The sequence below is a fragment of the Canis lupus genome, chromosome 16 (assembly GCF_003254725.2).
Source record: "Canis lupus dingo isolate Sandy chromosome 16, ASM325472v2, whole genome shotgun sequence".
In the NCBI taxonomy this organism is placed as follows: Eukaryota; Metazoa; Chordata; class Mammalia; order Carnivora; family Canidae; genus Canis; species Canis lupus.
In genome coordinates, this window is record NC_064258.1 from 53488577 (window position 1) to 53507617 (window position 19041).

General features: G+C 41.7%; 1 protein-coding gene and 1 long non-coding RNA gene across 2 annotated transcripts in view; both read right to left on the minus strand.

Moving 5' to 3' along the window:
• NEIL3 (nei like DNA glycosylase 3) overlaps window positions 1-2587 on the minus strand; it is a 47165-nt gene extending 44578 nt beyond the window's left edge. The window contains 1 exon segment of the mRNA XM_025434049.3: window positions 2341-2587. Within this exon segment, the coding sequence (XP_025289834.3) occupies window positions 2341-2496 (156 nt within the window). The 5' untranslated portion in view covers window positions 2497-2587.
• A 931-nt stretch (window positions 2588-3518) lies between these two features.
• The window catches only part of LOC125752653 (uncharacterized), a 30126-nt gene continuing 14603 nt past the window's right edge, over window positions 3519-19041 (minus strand). The window contains exons 3-4 of the long non-coding RNA XR_007402669.1: window positions 5017-5092; window positions 3519-4127 (exon numbers count right to left, since the gene is read on the minus strand). This is a non-coding gene — a long non-coding RNA (uncharacterized LOC125752653). The remainder of the gene's footprint in view (window positions 4128-5016; window positions 5093-19041) is intronic.

The following is a 19041-nucleotide window of genomic DNA, read 5'->3' on the forward strand; positions in this document are numbered from 1 at the left end:
CTTGTGCAATCTAAACATAGGACTGGAAGTCCTTGGAAGAGAATTACCGGTGCAGGGAAATTGATAATTGAACAAAACTAAAAACGATGGGTGGATACAACCAAAAACTCAAGGTCTCACTTCCCTAGTTAATAATCACTACTACCTATTAAGCAATATGGTGTTTCGGCCTCTGAATTAGCCACTTTCCCACTGAATCTTTTATAACTGAGAAAAGCTACGTTTAAGAGAATAGGCTCTGGATTCCAAAAGAGGGAAGCCCCCCTCTCTCCCTTCACTCCTGCTTCAACCCCATACAATCATGTGATCTTGGGGGGCTTAATTAAACTCCCTCTGAACTTCCCATTCCTCAACTGTAGAATCAGAGGGTTATTATTTCTCCTGACTGCATGAAATGTAAACCTCCTTCAAAGGCACTTTGTGCCTTGCCACTAGAGATACTCACAGCAAACCTAAAGGAAACGTTCCTGCGATTTGGGCCTAAATACTTGTATGGTGATATCTATTTAAAACATTAAGTTGGATTCTCACCGCAGGAAATTTATCTTACTCATCTTTGCATCCCCCGGAGCCAGCATAAAACCTAACACGACATACACGACTGCTGATGACGTGGATCACGGGACCCACAACCACGTTCATGTCATAGCCATTTCTGAGCCTTACTGCCTTTTCTTCGGAAGTAGCAACCCTGTCCCCTCTTCATCTCCACCACAGGCCCTCTCCCCTGGATTCCTGCAGCCCTCTCCTAAGTGAGGGTGCAGTATCTAGGTTGGCTTTTCTCCAGTCTTATTTTTCTTTTTCCAGGTAGAGTGATCCTTCCCAAGTATGACTGGACCTCACCATACCTTGAAGACCTCCCTAACCACAAAGTCCCTAACCAGGTCTACAAAGATCTCCACGGTCTGGCTCCTGCCCAGCAACCCCAACGCTGTTTTATTTCAAAGGGCCTACCTTCTAGCTCATTCTCCGTCTGCCAGTCACACTGTTTTTCTTTCAATCCTTCAAATATCGGAAGCTCTCTCCCTTTGCCATCGCTCTGCCTGACGTGTTCTGTCTGCCAACCTTCTGCCCCGGTGCTGCTTATTCTCTCACCCTTCGTACCTCACTTTAATTGTCAGCCAAGCCTCTCCTGACCTTCCTGCGTCCTTACAGAACCATGCAGGAGAGCCTTCAGAGAATTTATCAATTTATAGTTATGTGCTTGATGACTGCCCGTGCATCTTCCCAACTACACTGTAGGCCCCGCAAGGGGAAGCCTTTGTTTTCGCTCCCCAGGTGACTTGAGTATTCAAAATTTTGTGGAGTGTGTGATTTTTGGAAACATTAAAATTCCAAGAGAACACTCAAGGTCCAGCCCTGTGGTGCCCCGACCTGATTTGGAGAAACACCACCCTCGAAGAATAGGCGCAGAGCACTTAATGACGTATAAAGTCAAAATAAATAACGAGGACAGCTGGAAGAAGATGCAAAATTTATTCTTCTTCCAAGTTTGAAAAATATTTTCTCCCAGACTTAGAGCCTCATTTCTTTCCAGTTGTAAGCATATGCTAATTTCATCCTAAGCCACTTTCTCTTCCTGGACCAAAGGCTAGGAGGGAGCTTTGCAGGAGAAATTGAAGGACGGCACAACATCGCATGCGTCCATGAAATACAATCATCCACACATCTAAAGGGCTTTTAAGGCATGATGGCTTAATCAGAATATTTTTAGTACAAGTTCTAAATTCTTAACAAATGAATATCACACCATCTGCAGTGAATGCCTTGAGTGGCCAGAAGCTGTGCTACCATTTATTTTAAGAAGAAACAAATTGACTTAAGGGAACCAGAGCTGGTTCCACAGCCCCTTCATTAGATGGCTAATATTAAGTTGAGTGGGAAGGTCAGTGCTAACTTTTCTATGTGCAGTTTTGGAATTACAGGTTAGCTGTGCTCCTGCAGAATAGTAGGCAGGCGAGAGGCTGGAACTTCATGCTAAAAATGTGAAGGAAAAAACGTGGAGAGATCTGATAATATTAACAGCAGAAAATGCACCTAGACACGCAAGGAGACCATCTATGGCTGGGTTGCAGGAAGTTAAGCAGGGTGGTTGGTAGTAAAACACCTTGGATGGATCCCCGCCTGGGCAGCTCCCGCTGCAGCCCGGGCTCAGCCAGTCCCGCAGGCGCGCGAGCACCGGCTTCTCCCTGCTGCAGAGCCAAGTTAGGGAAACGCGGAGCCCCAGAGAGCCTGGTGCAGAGCAAAGAGATGACACTTTGGGTGGGCCCTGGAAACCTCGCGGGGTCTTTAGTCCATCGTCCCCTGTCGGCCCCGTAGCAAATTATATTAACCGCTCACCTGGGAAGAGACCACAGCCAGCGAGGCTGCGCGAGGCAAGGCCGGGCCTCCCAGGCTCTGCAGGGCGCTTCCCCGCACGTCCAGCACCGCCTGGCCCGGGCGCACCTTCGCCCGAATTTTCTCTCCATTTAGAGCACAACCTGGTCCTTCCACCATCTCCCGACCCCCACTGCGGGCCGCTAGGCGCAGGAGGAGGCAGCTCCGCAACCGAATCCCCGCGCAGGGACTGGGCGCCGAGAGGAAGTTCAAATCTCCCGCGCATCCGGCCCCGCCTCGGCTGCCTGGCCCCGCCCCGCCCCCGCCCAGGCCCCGCCCCCCGTCCCGCCCAGGCCCCGCCCCCGCCCCGCCCAGGCCCCGCCCACTGAGGTCCGCCTGGCCCTTCCCAGTTCAGGCCCGTCGGGCCCCGCCCAATGAGGTCCGTCGGGCCCTGGCCCGACCCCGCCCACTGAGGTCGGCCTGGCCCCGCCCCACCTCAGGTCCCGTGTGGCCCCGCCCAGGCCCCGCCCGCTGCGGTCGGCCGGGCCCCGCCCCGCCCGCCCCACCCAGAGTGCGTGGAGCCCACCCAGCCCGGGTTTGGGTAAACCGTAAGAGCCCAAGCAACTGGGACCTCAGAAACTCCAACCCTTCTGTTTGGAGGGTTCGCTCTTGCCCTTGAACTACTCAGTAAACGTCCATTTTGCGATCTTTTCCTCTTACTGGGCCCTAAAATTCAAGGTCGCAGTAGCTGTCTTGCAGGCTTCGGGTTCTGTCTGCACCGTTCAGGTGTGGGTCAGGAGGAGAGGGGCTCAGAGGGGGTTTTCAGAACGAGCAGCTTATATATTTGCTCCTACAGAGTTAGCATATTTTCGAAAATGTGGCTTTATATGCCAGACACCCTTGTGTCTATATTAAAAACGCTTCCATTTTTCAGATAGCTGAGCTCAGTGAGCTCTCCCCGAATTGGTCAGGCCTTCTCTCTTGGGATGCCCCAGATGGAGGCTATTTGAACCTGCTCTGTAAAAGACAGGGCTCCACACAAATAGGGAGGCGATGCATAGCTTTTCAAACTTACACAGAGCTGCATACATATAAATACAAGAAGCTAATGACTCCATACAATTGTGTAGATAATAAAAAAAATCTAATCTTTTTGGAAGATTAAAATATAGCACATGAAAACAGAATGTTCATTTCTCTGTGATTTAATCAGCCTGTCACGGTGCTGTCGTTAAACCAGAAGAATATACATGCGAGAGCCTTGGATTCAAACGTTTAAGGAGCATTAAATCTTTCTTTGTGGGGAGCGATTAGTGATCAGGTGAGCTGGATCATGTTCAGGGTTCTTTGTACTTTACCGCCTTATTTAATTGTTGTTCACCCCTTCTCAGCCAAATTACTAACTATGCAATGAAGAATCCTGTTCGTTGCAGCCCAAATTCCGTCACCATCTCGGCCCTTTGATGGAGGGAAGTGCTATCCACCTGATTTGCTTCTACCTTTGTTATTAATTACTTATTGCCACCTAGTCAGTTATCCCACTTATTATTTCGGAGTTTTTGCAGGTCAGAAATTTGACAGCTGTCTGGCCTGGGTGCGTCAGCATTTCTCAAGCAGTTGCAGCGAGGGTGTTGGCCAGAGCTGCAGCGATGCAAAGGCTAGATTTTAGCTGGAAGATCCACTTCTGAGGCAGCTCACTTGCACAGCTGTTGACAGGAGGTCTTGGTTTCCCATCCTTTGGATCTCTCTGCAGGGTCAGGGTCGCTTGCCTGCTCCCCTGACGGGGCAGCTGAGTTCTCCAGAGGTGTGATCTAAAAGCGAAGCAAGGAGAGAGCTATACCGATCTTCATTCCCTAGTCTCTGAGGTGACACATCCACACCGTCGCTATTTCCATTGTTAGAATCCAGTCTATCAGTAGAGCCCATGGGGGATGGGTTAGGAGGTGGGAAATTGAAGCTTTATCTCTTGAAAGTTAGAGTATGAAATAATGTGTGAACCTATTTTAAAGCCTTCACAATCTTCATGAATCTGAATGATTCAGCACGGACTCCTTTCTCTGCAGGTTGCCCTGTGTGCACATTAGGATCAAATATACTCTTTAATTAGAATCGGGCTTAGCGTTGCCCACAGAGCTCAGGACGAGTGGGGAGTGACGTGAAGATACTAAGATACTTCCCTGGCGTGCCCGGGAGAGCTAAGCCGGAGTTTGTCCATATGGGATTGCCTTTGAGTCTTGATACTTCTCGTTGTTACCCTTCCTTGCACCCAATCAAGAGTCAAATTGCATGCACCGAGCGTCTGCAGTGCCTTTAAAGAGTCGCCTCACCATTGTGGGCAAGCCTGCCTGGGTGCAGACTCTTGGAGCTCTTCTCTCAGACTATTTCGGAAACCTCTGAACTGCTTTCGGCCCTCACTCTGGCTTTCACACTCATCAGAGTCATCTTCTCAAGCATGATGGATTCACTGATGACTTTAGACAAGTCACTTGTTTTCTCTAAAACTCCCTTTCTTCGTATGTAAAATAAAACATATTTTTCCTGCAAACCTCCACATGATTATTCTAATTCCCAGATAACACATGTGAAAGCCCGTTGAGAATTATAAAATGCCCTACGAATTCAAGAAATCAAGCTAAATTCTGTTTGCTGCACTTAGAATATCTTCTGTATTTGCTTCTTGGCTCAGGCTGTCATCCTTACCTTTTTTCTTCTTAATTCCTCTTCAACTGTGCTTACTGAAATTCTCCCACCTTTAAATTCTCGTTGAATGCATAGCCTCGAATAAAAATAAATAAATAAAATAAAATAAAAAAGCCTCCCAGGTACAGTCAGAAGGAATCTCTTTTCTTCTGAAGTTGGTTTTACAAAACCTACCTTGTGTTCGACTTAATTGGGTGCAGACCAGTCTCCTACTAGATTCATTCCTTGCACACATTCGAGTGAGTGTCCTGTTTACAATTCCCATAGCACCCAGGATGCTCTTTTGCACATAACAAACATTCAACGAATATTTGTTGAATTCATCTGTGATTACTAACTTACAAATGAAAATACTGGAACATTCTGACCCCCAAAACCTTTTCTTTTATCTTTAGTGTCATTCTTATGAATTGAGATTTTATGTTCTCAGAAGTCCTTGCTAAAATAAACATTAACAAAAACAGGTAATACATTAAGTTACCCTATGGTATACTTTCTTTATTAGGTCAACAAGCCAAGAATCTTGATGTATCCTTGAGGAAATCAGATCAACCACACGTACAGTCATTTGTGTACATTCACGGATATGTATTTTCTTCACAATAACCCTGTGTGATAGTCAGGATAGATAATATTAGGGGCTTATAGATAGAAAAATTGAGTTTCAAACCAGTGGTTATTTTCCACGATCACATGTAGGGACCAAGAAAGCTACAGATATGAAACCCAAATTTTCCAACTCTGAGACCAGTATTCTTTTCACTAACACCACAGGTAAGTGTAGATGAAATAACAATGTCTAAAACATTGGAAAAGATAGTTTTCTCCAGGACCTCAGGTCCCTAATATATGGCACCTAGGTACGTCGTGGCACTAGCGGAAAACAGGTTGGAAAGGGTACAAAATCACTCAACGGAGTTGGATGGGAGTTAAAAAATAAACATGAATTTTACTTCCAAAGATTTTCATTAATAAAAATGTACTTAATGCTTGCTCCGTGTGAGGCCCCGAATCAGGCTGTAGGGTACGAAGGGCTGTAAGGAAGCCTTTACACACACACAATTACAGTGTAGTTAGAGACGCTGACATTAGAAGATATAAAAGGAAAAGAGAGCTCATGTTACATACAAAACAGGATTGAGAGACTAAGAGAATTCGTTGAAGGGACACATCCCTCAGAAACCATATGTCTGGGAGATGCTCAGAGAAGAGATGGAGTCAGGGCCAGTCCTTTAAGACGGAGGGCCGTAGGCAAGTGGAAAGGCAACTAGGAGAAATCGAAGAGGAATACAGACGAGTGTGTGATGTACTCAAGACACAGTGATTAAAGCAGAAGTTGTCAGGCAGGGCAGTAGTGGTAGAAAACACTGGAAGAACTCCTAGGGACAGCTGTGTGCAGGGCCCAGGATAAGGAAGATCAAAATGCCTTTTCCTGGGGGTAGGGACAGTCATGAAGCATTTGAGCAGATGTAGGGACCCCAAGCCCACAACATCACAAGAACCATTTACTAAGAGTGAAATCCAGAGCTCCATTCAAACTATGGAGGGAGACCCGCTCTGCAATTTGGGTCTTTTATTTGCTTAAGATAAATTTAAGCAAATAAATTTTATTTCTTCATTAAGAACTACATGGGGGCAGCCTGGGAGGCTCAGCGGTTTAGTGCCACCTTCAGCCCAGGGCGTGATCCTGGAGTCCCAGGGTCGAGTCCCATGTCGGGCTCCCTGCATGGAGCCTGCCTCTCCCTTTGCCTGTGTCTCTGCCTCTCTCTCTCTGTCTCTCATGAATAAATAAAAATCTTTTAAAAAGAAAAAGACCTACATGGGTCCCAATGGCTCATAGTAGGTGGGCACAGTTGCTTACATAATGCTGAGCTCATCACACTTCAGGGAGGCCTTAGTTCAAAATTCCTCGGTTTTCACGAACAAGAATCCCAGATACTAAAAAAAAAAAAAAAAAAAAAAAAAAGAATCCCAGATACCCATGCAGTCCGGGTGCCAGGCGACGTTCGAAGTGTCCTGCGAACACAGACTCTTGAACCTCACAATAATCCTCTGAGGTCAGCACTGTTCTTATCTTCATTTTCACAAACGAAAGAATTGACCCAGAGACCTGAGCTCATTTGCTCAAGGCCACAAAGTTGGGATTCAACCGGGCAAGCCATGGCCTTAGCCAAATGTTTTCAGCAGCATCGATTATACTACACTCACCTTCAATCAAATATATTTAGCAATGACTTAAGAGATGGTGGTGTCGAGGCAAGGCAACCCTTTACTCAGCCTTACGGAGGAAGTGAAGGCAATTTGAAAACCTTGCCCCAGTGTATGAAGTTTTGACATATTTTGGATCATGCAACTTTGTTTTCAGCCCTCTCTTGACAATGTCTGTGGGCAGAGTTTTCGGCGGAATGATAAAGATGTAGCAAGGGGGAAATTTCTTTAACTTCTGTGTTTTACATAAATTACCTGAATATATTTAACAAGTAGAGGGATCCCATCCATCCTCTCTCAACATCCTCTTAATTTGAGCTCTGACTAGAGGAAGGAGTCATTAGCGAACATTACGTGCAGGTGTTTTTGGTGGTATTTACCAAAGAGTCTCCAGTTTCTGCCCATTAAGAGAAACTTTTAACATTAGACTGCCAGAAGAATAATAACACGCACAGCAACAGAAACCATTTGGACGGTTTTATCGTTTGAAGCATATACTGAATGTTGAGACCTTGCAGGGCCCTGGCTTTTGTTCTGCTGAGAAAGCTGGAAGCGCGGGGGCAGTTTTCCGCCGGCAGAGTCACAATCTAAATTGCAGAACCAGCCGTGGCCTCCTAGGTGATGCTCAAAACCACCCCGACATCCCTGTCTCTTCAGAGAGCCGAGGAACCCGGGATGGTGGTGCTGTAATTCCAGCTTTGTTTTGCACAGTTCTGCGTAGAAGGGATTTTTCTCATTTATTTTGTAATTTAAGCATGTTAAGTAAGTAAAGGTAGCTTCCGAGCATGAACTTGATTTGGGGGAGATTAATCTCTAAATCGTTATTAGGCACTCACAGAAGAGCCAAAAATAATCCCTTTGTGAGGGTTTCCCTCCATGAGAGAGGATAGGAGGATTGATTCCCTTCCCATTTTGAAATAGAATAGTGAGTTACTTTTTTGTTAGTATCTTTGTTAATAATGGTGAGTTTGTTGGGTTTTGTTAATATCTTTGTGAATATCTTCATCAGTCTGGGCCCACCGAGAAGGTAATCAGGTTGAGGCATGAAATGCACCATTGACTCATTCATTGGCACCTCGGTTGTCGCAGGAAGGGTGCTAGATCCAAGGACACAGAGAAAAGTCAGAGATCAAGGTAGCTCCCAGACTAATGCAGGGAAGAGGAAGCAAAGGCAGGTTCTCTGACAGGTGAGCTCTGAGTGCCACAAGCAGATGTGGCGAGGAGACCTGGGATACCAGACATCTCCACTACATTTTGAGGGGGAATAATAGGTAGAAGTGCATCTCATGAAGAACTGGAGAAGGGGATTTTCAGGCAGATGGGGAAGAAACCATGCCTGAAGCCAGGGGATGTGAGGGAACTTCATATTAGGGGAACTGTAAGAACACCCATAGGACAAAGAGATTAGGAAGCGAGGGCTGAGGGCGTCCAGAGAAGTCAACAAACCAAGACTATGGAAGTTCTAAGATGATACGCAGAAAAGTATGGATATTATTTTGAGAGTAATGGGAGCCAATAAAGAATCTTATGCAGGAGAGTGACATGACGACATAAGCTTTACTTAATGGTCACCAGGACAGTGTGAAGCAGTGATCCTCAACCGGGGTGATTTTGCCCACTTGGGGACAGTTGGTCACACCCAGCGGAAAGGGAGTGCTATTGGCATCTCATGGGCAGAGGGCAGGGATGCTGCAAAATAGCCTGCAAGGCACATGACATGCCACCAAAATAAAGAAGTAGCAGTCCCCAAATGTCCATAGTGCCAACATTGAGAAGCCCTGGTGTGGTGTGCCAATTCATGCCCGCTCCCCACGTTCACATGCTAATCCTTGGAACTTGGGACTCTGTTTCCTCACAGGGCCAAAGGGCCCCTGCAGATGTGACTAAGGATTGTGGGATGAGGTGACTAGCCTGGATTCTCCAGGTGGGCTCAGTGTAATCACATGCGCTGAGAAGAGGGAAGCAGGAGAGTGAAGGACAGAGAAGGTAATGTGAGCACAGAACTTGTCAATGAAGGAGACGTGATGACACCACGTGATGCCTTTGAAGGTGGAGGAAGGAGCCAGGAGCCGAGGAACGTGGGTGGCCTCTAGCAGCCAGAAGGGGCAAGGGCAGGGTCTCCCTGAAGCCTCCAAAAGGAGCCAGCCAGCCCAGCTACCACCGTGATGTCAGGCCAGTAAGGCTGATTTGGGACTTGTGACTTCCAGAGTAATTAGAGAATAAATTTGTGTCATGCTAAGCCACTTAACTTGTAATTTGTTTTAGCGGCAATAGAAATTTAATATATCTGTTTTGGAGGACGGGATAGACGGGCAGCAAATCCTGAGGCAAAATAAACAGTAGGGAGAGGTCAGTATTGCCAGGCACTTATCTGAGCACTGAGGATACAACACTGATCAAGGCAGGACATGAACAAAATTCCTGCTCTCTTGAAGTTTATAAATTAGTGATTTATGTGAGTTTTTATTATACTCCAGAATATAATCCCTTGTGTAATGCTAATTTCCCTTTCCATTCCATGATAGACCAGCTAACTTCTATTTTGAATGGAAAGTTTTATTTTTGATATATTTAAATTTGTCAGTATTTCACATTATGATTCATGCTCCTCCCCCATCCAAGGTCACCTCAGTGTCATAAAATATCTCTATTTTTTCTATTAACTTTATTTATAGTTTTCTTGTGATCAATTAATTATCGTTCCCAATTATCCACTCACTTCTTCAAAGCAGCATCATTAACCCTACTCTTGCCTTGGGTTCCTAATGGAGGAATAGACGTGGCACCATTGTCAGGACCAGCCATTTAACTACCTTTGCTCAATGGAGTGTGAGTTCTCTTACCTGGTCATAAACTTGTGAATGAGAAATAAAATGTTTCTTGTTGGAATCCACTGAGACTTTGGGATGGTTCATTATGCAGCACAACCTAGGGAAATCTGATTAAAACACTTCTGTATATTCAAGTCTTTTAGCTATGATGCCATCATTGTCATATGCAAAGTCATCCTTAATATATAAATATATTTGGTCTCTCTATTGTGTTTCATTGATCTATCTGTTCCTGTACCAATTCTATACTATTTTTTATGATTGTGATATTATACTGTCTTAATGTCTTATGAGCTCCTACTTTTCAGTCTTCTTTCCCATAATTATACTAGCTTTGTATGAATGTTTAAGCTTTTGAGTTATATTTAGACAATGTTTCCTGTTCTCCCCAAAATTCCACTGAAATATTGATTACAAATGTATTAAATATGTAGATAAACTTGGGAAACCATTCATAGTTTTACAATGTTAACACGTCTACTTTTATTAACGTCTTATTTAACTTCAGAAATTGTATAAGTTTCTATGTAAAGATATTGTGTTTTCTTCCTCGGTTTAATTCCTAGTTGTTTCATTGTTTGGGTTGATATTTTAAGCGGCATATTCTTTCCTTTTATAGTTTTAGTTGTTGGTTTTCTACGTAAGGTACTAGACTCCAATGTGAAATGTATATATCCAATTGGAAAATGTTAGCACTTCTCTGTATGCTTATTTTTAAAATTTTACTTTAACATGTTTATGTTTAGGCAAATCATATCTAATGTATTAATACATTAGTTCTATGATTAAAAGAATAGCTAATTTTTAGGAGGCACTAACTTTATGCTAGGTACTATAAATTCTTTCCAAGTATGGGTTTACTTAATCCTCATAACATCCTAAGTGGTAAGTGTTGCTATTGCTATTATTTTTACTATTCTCGTTTTACAGACAAGAAGAGTGAGGCAGAGAGGTTATGTAACTTGCCTAAGTTCACACAAGCAGTAACAGAACCAAGATTTGAATCCAAGGTAATCTTGCTCATGGTATATACACTACTTTGTATATAAACTACATAATCATGATTCATAAATAAATATTGGGGTCATGCTAGGCTCACTAGGATGAGTTGGCTTGCTTTTTAAATATTAAATTATTTTTTGTTAAGTTTTATTCATCAACTTTCAGGGGAACCAATATTTTGAGACAAGTAGAAAAATGCTATTAATCTTTGAAGTTGGTTTTGTATGTGGCAATTCACCTAACTCTCTTATTAGATATCCTAATTTGCCCATTCTGTTGGGTTTTCTATGTAGATAATCTTATCATTTCCAAATAATGACAGTTTTATCTCTTCCTTTCCAATTCTTATCATTCCTAATTATTTTCCTTGTCTTATTATGTTGGCTGGAGCCTTCAGTGTTATATTGAATACTAGTAGTGATAAGAGATATCTTTGCTTTGGTGAGTTCCAAATTTCTTCAGTAAGTACTATCTAGCTGAGCCTTTTAAGTAAATACTTTTATCAAGTTAAAGACATCATATTTGTTCTCAGTTTTCTTAGCCTTTCTTCTGTTTTATCAGTACATAGCTGTGAAACTTATTAAATGCTTTCTGTATCTACTGAGATCATTCATTTTTCTCATTTAGTCCATTATTATGATGAACTACATTGATAGAATTTTGATCAGTAAACCATTGTACCATTCCTAAGATAATCCCTACCAATTCATGCTGTGTCATTCTTAACCGATTATGAATTTATTTAGCTACTGTTTTATTTCATATTTTTCTCATCTGGGTTCAGAAGTGAACTAAAACTATTTACTCCCCTTTCTCCTTTATATTATTACCCTTACCAATTTTTATGCCAAGATATTAAGCTTATGATGTGACTCATGCCATCTTTGTTTTTTCTGGAAGAGCTTTCATAAGATAAAATCATCTGCCTTTTAAACTTCTACTTACCAATCTTTAAAAGACCCTATTTCAAATAACTCTGAGATGTTTAGTTAGCAAGGAAAGAAAGGAGGGATACCAAAGCTGTGTTATGGCCATTTTCCTGAGGAAGCTAATTTACTTGGTTAAATATTTTCTGCAATTCATCACGATAAGTGAGCTTTAAAGCTTCACAGAAGAATTTTGAAATTCGTAGTATTTGGCAGTTTTGGAAAGAATTAGGAACATTAACACTGATGTATATTTGTTTCATGTGGCATTGTCATTTTGGCCACCAACCATTCCTTGAAGATCATTTCCCTCACAATTCCTGTCAGATTATTCATGCAAAGAATTGAAATAACTATGTCAACATAAACTGTTTTATTCGTCAAACTGAAAGACAAAAAGGGTTCAGGTCCCAGAAGGCAGTTACTATAAACATTAGAATTCTGGTGGGAACCATTTTTGTTCCAGTGAGAAGATGCATCAAGGTAATCCTTTAAACATGCAGGATTCCCACTAAAGGGAAGGTAAAGGGGCGATTATTATCTGCCTTGACTGGGTCAGAATGTGGGGGATGAGGTTTGTGAGGAGCTCCCCTTAAGAAACAAGAGCTGACAAACAGAAATCTTACTGGCTTTTAAATATTTTTTTCAATTAAATTTATTTATTTATTTGGGAAAGAGAGAGCAAGAGAACATGAGCAGGGGGAAGGGCAGAGGGAGAAGTAGACTCTCCTCAGAGCAGGGAGACTGACAGAGGTCTCAATCCCAGGACTCCAGGATTATGACTTAAACTGGAGGCAGACACTTGACTGACTGAGCCACCCCCAGGTACCCCCAAATCTTACTAGCTTTTAGGGTTGGGCATGGTTTCAGTCATTGTAGACCAAGGACCAAGATTATATAAGAGGCTTGAAATCTTTTTTATTTGCAGATTCATTATTATTTTTAATGGTTGCTCGTTTTACATAATGAGGAACTGGAAACTCTGAAGACATTAATGACCTGTGGCCGTGTTTGTACAGCCAGCAAGACATTTGGAGAAGTGGAAGCAAAGGCCAGAGTAGGAGATGGCAGCTGACAAGAAGAGCAGATATGAAGCTAAATCCTTCTGGCCACTACAGAGAGACAAATGGGACAGCCTTAAGCCTGAGAATGAACCTGGAGTTTAAAACAGAAATGCTGCCATTATGCCATTACGCCTTGTCATCTACTCTGCGGATGTCCCAAACTTGCCTGGGTTGTGTCGAGGCATGATGTGAAGTTTGGGCAATGCTGAAATTGAGAGCTGTAGAATGACAGCAACAGATGGACCTCGCTAGCATGAAGCAATCAAAGATGTGCAAAGTCTGAGCAAAAATTCTCAATCCTGCAATCCTGAGCTTGACAGACCATATAGAAGCAGGTTATATCATTAGCTAAAGGTCAGATATAAATATAGGGCACTGCTAAAGACAGTTGGGTATGCTCTATCCTCCTCAATCACATTTATTTCTATACCTGGGAGATAACTTGTCAGCCGTGTGCATATCCATCTCCACCTATGTGATAAAACAAGTAGAAATCTCAGGAGGTGCCTGAGTCCAATCCACTGTATTTGGTGTCTTAATGAGAACACAGTAGTTAGAATACAGTAAAATGGATTCATATTCCTAACAGAACAGAGGGGTCCATTTCAGCAGCCAAATACAGGACCACTTCTTGCCCTAACTTTTAGCACATAATTTTAATCAGCTACCAAAGTCAACAGAAAAACTCGGCTTATTTGTAGATGTCTCAAAACCCGTTAAGAAAAACCAAGTACAATATTTTGATATTGTTCACTTTGCGCAGATGGGGTTCAGAGTTTATCTGTTAAGCCTGAAGAAGGATTCTTCGGCATTTCTCATCTAATTATTGTTGGCTTAGACCCAATCTGAGCTAGTGATTAAGTCACAACAGGCTCTATTTTCCATTATTAATCTCTTGGACTTGAAAGGTTTATCAGACTCAAAGCAATTAGACATTTAAAAATCTGGAATTTGCTTACTTGCTAAATACTGACACCTGAGATTTTTCTGTCCCTCTGTTTTCACTTATGAAGCAACTGGAAAATGCTAAGGTAGGTAGGTATGTGTGTGTGTGTGTGTGTGTGTGTGTGTATACACCTGCCCGTGCACTTACACATTTGCATGTGCATGCACATGTACATGTTTCATAATCTTTTAGGGATAAGTATCCACCTTTACAAAATATTCTATTTTAGATTAGCCAAGTTGAGAAACTCTGCATTCTCTTCATGTGTTAACTAAGGCATCCAGAGCCATCTCCTAAATGCCGACTGGAATTATGGTCTACTTTCGATGTGGAGGTTTGCTTCAGCAGACATTTATGTGACAGCTTGATTATCAATGGTGTGATTAATTCCTCAGCACACGCATGTCAGGACTTGCTTCAGAGTTTGAGTGCTAACGTGAAAGGGATGGATTAGCACTGCACGTCAGGAATTCAAAAGTCCCCAGAAGGGAAGGAGTAAGCATGACATCAACTCAGAAAAGACCAAGCAAGGTACAGAAATATTTGTAAGGATTCCAGATAAGAAAATACCTTTGTACAAATTTCACCTTAGAGTGTTCTTTCAAACTGTGTATGAAGTTGAATTGTTTTATAGAAGGGTATTCAATAATCTTCCTCAGTGTTGCTTGGACTTACTGCTTCATTTTAGAAAAAAAGGAGTGATATTTCAAAGAGAGAGAAACACTACTTGGAGGATTTCTGATTACGAAAAGGATGCATAATGGGGGAAAGCCTGTACAGAGTTCTTGCATGATACTATAGAAAGTTTTAGGATTTTTCTTTATAGAAATTTTTCTAGAAGAGTAAAAAATGTAAAAGTATAACTCTCCAGCAGAAGTGTGAATTTGGCCTCTGATGGATGCATGGGTTTCTTAAGACTTTCTCTTTTGGTATTAGAAAAGGGAAACACAATAATGGTAGCTTCATTAAATAGGGGTTTCTTTTTCTCATATATTAAGTCTGGACATAGGTAGGTGAGGTTGGTGTTGTGGCATCATATTATTAACATCCTGGCCTTTGTCTTTCTGCTCCTTCAAACTCCTGGTTACCTCATAGTTCCAAGATGGCATTCTCTACCTCTATAAAATCTCCTTCTGTATTCCAGGCAAGAAGAATAAGAAAGCTATGAGGAGGAAGGGCTGACTTGTATGGCAGGAAAGCAAAACTACGTAGAAATTCCTGGTAGGTTTCAGCTTATTTCATTGACTAAACCATGTCACATGATCAGTCTTTGCCACAATACAGTCTGAGAAATGCTGTGGATACTTTTTCTTTTCTTTTCTTTTTTTTTTTTTTTTATACTTCCCTTCCCTTCCCTTCCCTTCCCTTCCCTTCCCTTCCCTTCCCTTCCCTTCCCTTCCCTTCCCTTCCCTTCCCTTCCCTTCTCTTCTCTTCTCTTCTCTTCTCTTCTCTTCTCTTCTCTTCTCTTTTTTTTTGGCTGTATTGCCAATAAAAAGTAAATGAGGGCCCTTTTGGTAAAAATGAAGGAGAGGATGGCTATTGGGTAGGCAAGCAGCATGTTCTGGCACATGTTCCTTCAAGATATTTACCAGTATCCATTCTGGTTTCATGATGCCTATGACATTCTGATTGTTATTTTGTACGTCATGCCTTCCCATCCTTATTTGGCTTGATTAGAAGTGGATTTTGTTCAATATAGCTTTAGTACATGGAACTGATGTTCTTTCTCAAAGACTAATGACATCCTGAGAGCTTGTTGCTCAAGTTCATTCCCCCACAGTACTCCAAAACAACACCACCAACCACCCAATTACTCATACACGCAGAAAGGCTAGGGAGGTGTGCTAGGTTGGCAATACTGGACATAAAGTCAAAAGCAAAGCCATCATCATTCTTCATATAGTGGCCCTGAGAGTTGAAACCTGAAGGATAAGTTATGTTGGTACTAAAAACCCAAAGCAAACACTGATAGAACTAACAGGATTAAGTAGACAAGCCCAATGGAGATTTTATCATCCCTTATCAAGAGCAGATAGTAAAATCTCCAAAATAAACCATATGTTGGGAAATGAAACATTTTTTAAAAGATTTTATTTATTTATTTGACACAGAGAGAAAAAGAGCAAAGGCAGGGGGAGCAATAGGCAGAGGGAGAGGGAGAAGCAGGCTCCCCGCTGAGCAGGGAGCCTGACTCAGAGCTCAATCTCAGGACCCCAGGATCATGACCTGAGCTGAAGGCAGATGTTTGACTGAGCCACCCAGCTGCCCCTGGGAAATGAAACTTAGTAAATAAATTTAAAGTCTTGATTTTAAAAGTGTATTAATGGATAATGATAGACTTTAAATTAGACATCAATAGCATAAAATATCTCGATAAGCCCAACATTTGAAAATTAAAGAGCTCCCTCCTAAATGTCAAAGAGATCAAAGATTTAAAAAATCACAAAGGAAATGAAAACTTAATTTGACTAAAGTTATAATGAAAATATAGCCTCTGAGCATTTGTAGGATGCTGCTAAAGTAGTACTTACAAGAAGATTCTTAAATTAGAAAAGGAACAAGTTTTTAAAGATTAAAAAAAAAAGATTTAAGGTCTAACTTCCCACTTTAAGAAGCTAAAAAAAGACAAGCAATTTAAGCCCAAGTATGCAAAAGGACAAAAATAATAAATATGAGTATAAATCAAGAAATAAAAAATGAACAATGTAGAAAATTATCAAAACCAAAAGCATCTGAAAAGATGAATAAAATCCATCAATCCATCCTTCTAGCTAGATTGATAAGGACAAAAAAAAAAAAAAAGTTAAAAGAAAACCAAATCTGCTATTCTCAGGAATAAACGAGAGGTGTTTGTTTGTTTTTTAATACCATAGATATTAGAGGAATAAGAAGGGAAAATTTGGGACAATTTTATGACAATGTGTATGACAATTTAGCTGAAATGGACAAATTCCTTGAAAATCACGTTTCAAAACTGACATGATAGAAAATCTGAGTAGCCTCATAATAATGGAGTTGAATTTATCATCAAAATCTCCCCACAACTAAAACTTGGGTGTCAGAGGGAGCTCATGGTGAATTTTAGCACACATTTAAGAAAGAAAGAAAGAAAGAATGCAAATCCTACAGATGGTTTCACTTAGAATAGAAGAGGAGGTAATAATTCCCAGCATTGACTAGAGGGCTGATAGCAGGCCTGGCATTTAATTTTTCCCCTACTTACAAGCTAATAAATTAACCTATTACTATTTCATAGACTCTGGCAGAAGATGTGAGACTCCTGGATCAGAGACAAATGACTTTATTACAGACAGCAAGCAGCATGAGCATCATTCTGTCTGTGTCTGTCCCTTTTCTTGAGGCCCCCAGAGGTGACACGAGGGGCCCAAGTGGAAGCCCGGACACGCAGTGAACTGCATTTGCAGAGGAGGGATTCTGAGCTTGGAGAATCTACTGACTGGTTGTCTGTCTGGTGACCAGGCCTTGACATAAAATGAGGAAAAATGGTTTTGGTTTTAGCTCAGCTATCAGTGTATTCCTAGTACGGGACAAATCACCGTGCTTTGGGATCCTGGCTTCACCATCTACACAATCAGAGCATTGGGACGAGGAGATTTCTCAGGACCCTTCCAACTCGATAACTATAACTGATTGTGTCCGCGAATTAAGGAAGGTTGAAAAATGGAGCCTTAAAATATTTTCTGTAATAGAATTAAGAGCACAAACTTAAAGCCGTAGTAAACTCCTTTCGTCCACTTCTGGCCTGAAAACATCAATGCCCCCACGCTATGATTCCTGCATTACTGAGGGATCTCTAACTTCCTAACATTTCTACTCAAGGTTTCAAATCTGTGCTGCTCATCATATTCTTTTTACATCCATTTAAAAATATCTCTTGACCCTTGAACAATACGGGTTTGAACGTGCAGGTCTTACTTATACGCAGATTATTTTTTTTGATAAAAGTACTAGAAAGGTATTTTCTCTTCCTTATGATTTTCTTTATAATAGTTTCTTTAACCTACCTTAGGAATATGGCATATAATACATAGAATGTATAAAATATGTGTTAATCAACTATTTATGGTATTGGTAAGGTTTTTGCTCAACAGTAGACTATCAGTAGTTAAGTTGTGGGGAAGTCAGAAGATGTGCACAGATTTTCAACTGCGTAGGGGGTGTGGGTGCTCCTAACCCCCAAGTTGTGCAAAGGTCAACTGTACTGTCAAGTCATCTTGACTCTTGCATGCAATCAATGGACATTCTCCCCCTTAGTTATTTTAAAAGTTTAACTTCACTTGTTAGGTTAGCAGTTCTCAAACTCTGTCCCACATGATGTTATTTGAAAAAAGTATACCTAGAAAAACGAAGGTTTTGGAAACCTTAGGTTAAACAAAGAAAGGTAAAAGTAGTTTTTTTTGTGAGGACTTCCAAGAGTCTCAATTACTCGCCATGGAATGCTGATTCCCAAATCGATCTGACCGCTGAAAAGTGTTCTAAGAAACACACTTTGGAAATGCTATTTTGGATTCTTCAGCATTAAGCCTTGTGATTATTTTATAGTTTGCAGAAAGTCTGCCTAATTAAGAAGAAGAAGAAGAAGAAGAAGAAGAAGAAGAAGAAGAAGAAGAAGAAAGAAAGAAAGAAAGAAAGAAAGAAAGAAAGAAAGAAAGAAAGAAAGAAAGAAAGAAAGAAAAAGAAAAACAAAACACAAAGCTCTTAATTTGCCCTTTTATCATATTTTCCAGCTAGGAGATGTGTGTTGCCTTGGCCCAACTGAGCTTCTCATCCAGCTGAATAAGACAGAGGGAAATTAAGGATACGGGTACAAGGACAGTGGACCTACTTAATGAGGAAGCGAACAGAAAGATAAACCATCATGACACAGGACGGTGAGGAGACCAAGCAGCCAAGTGGGGCACGAAACTGACAGAATTGAAACTAGTTGGAAATGCAGGCAGTCAACGCAGACTCTTCTAGAAACAAAGTCCAGGCAAGATGAGTAGATGAGGCAGGATTCAGGCTTGGTCAAATAGGGTTGGAATTGC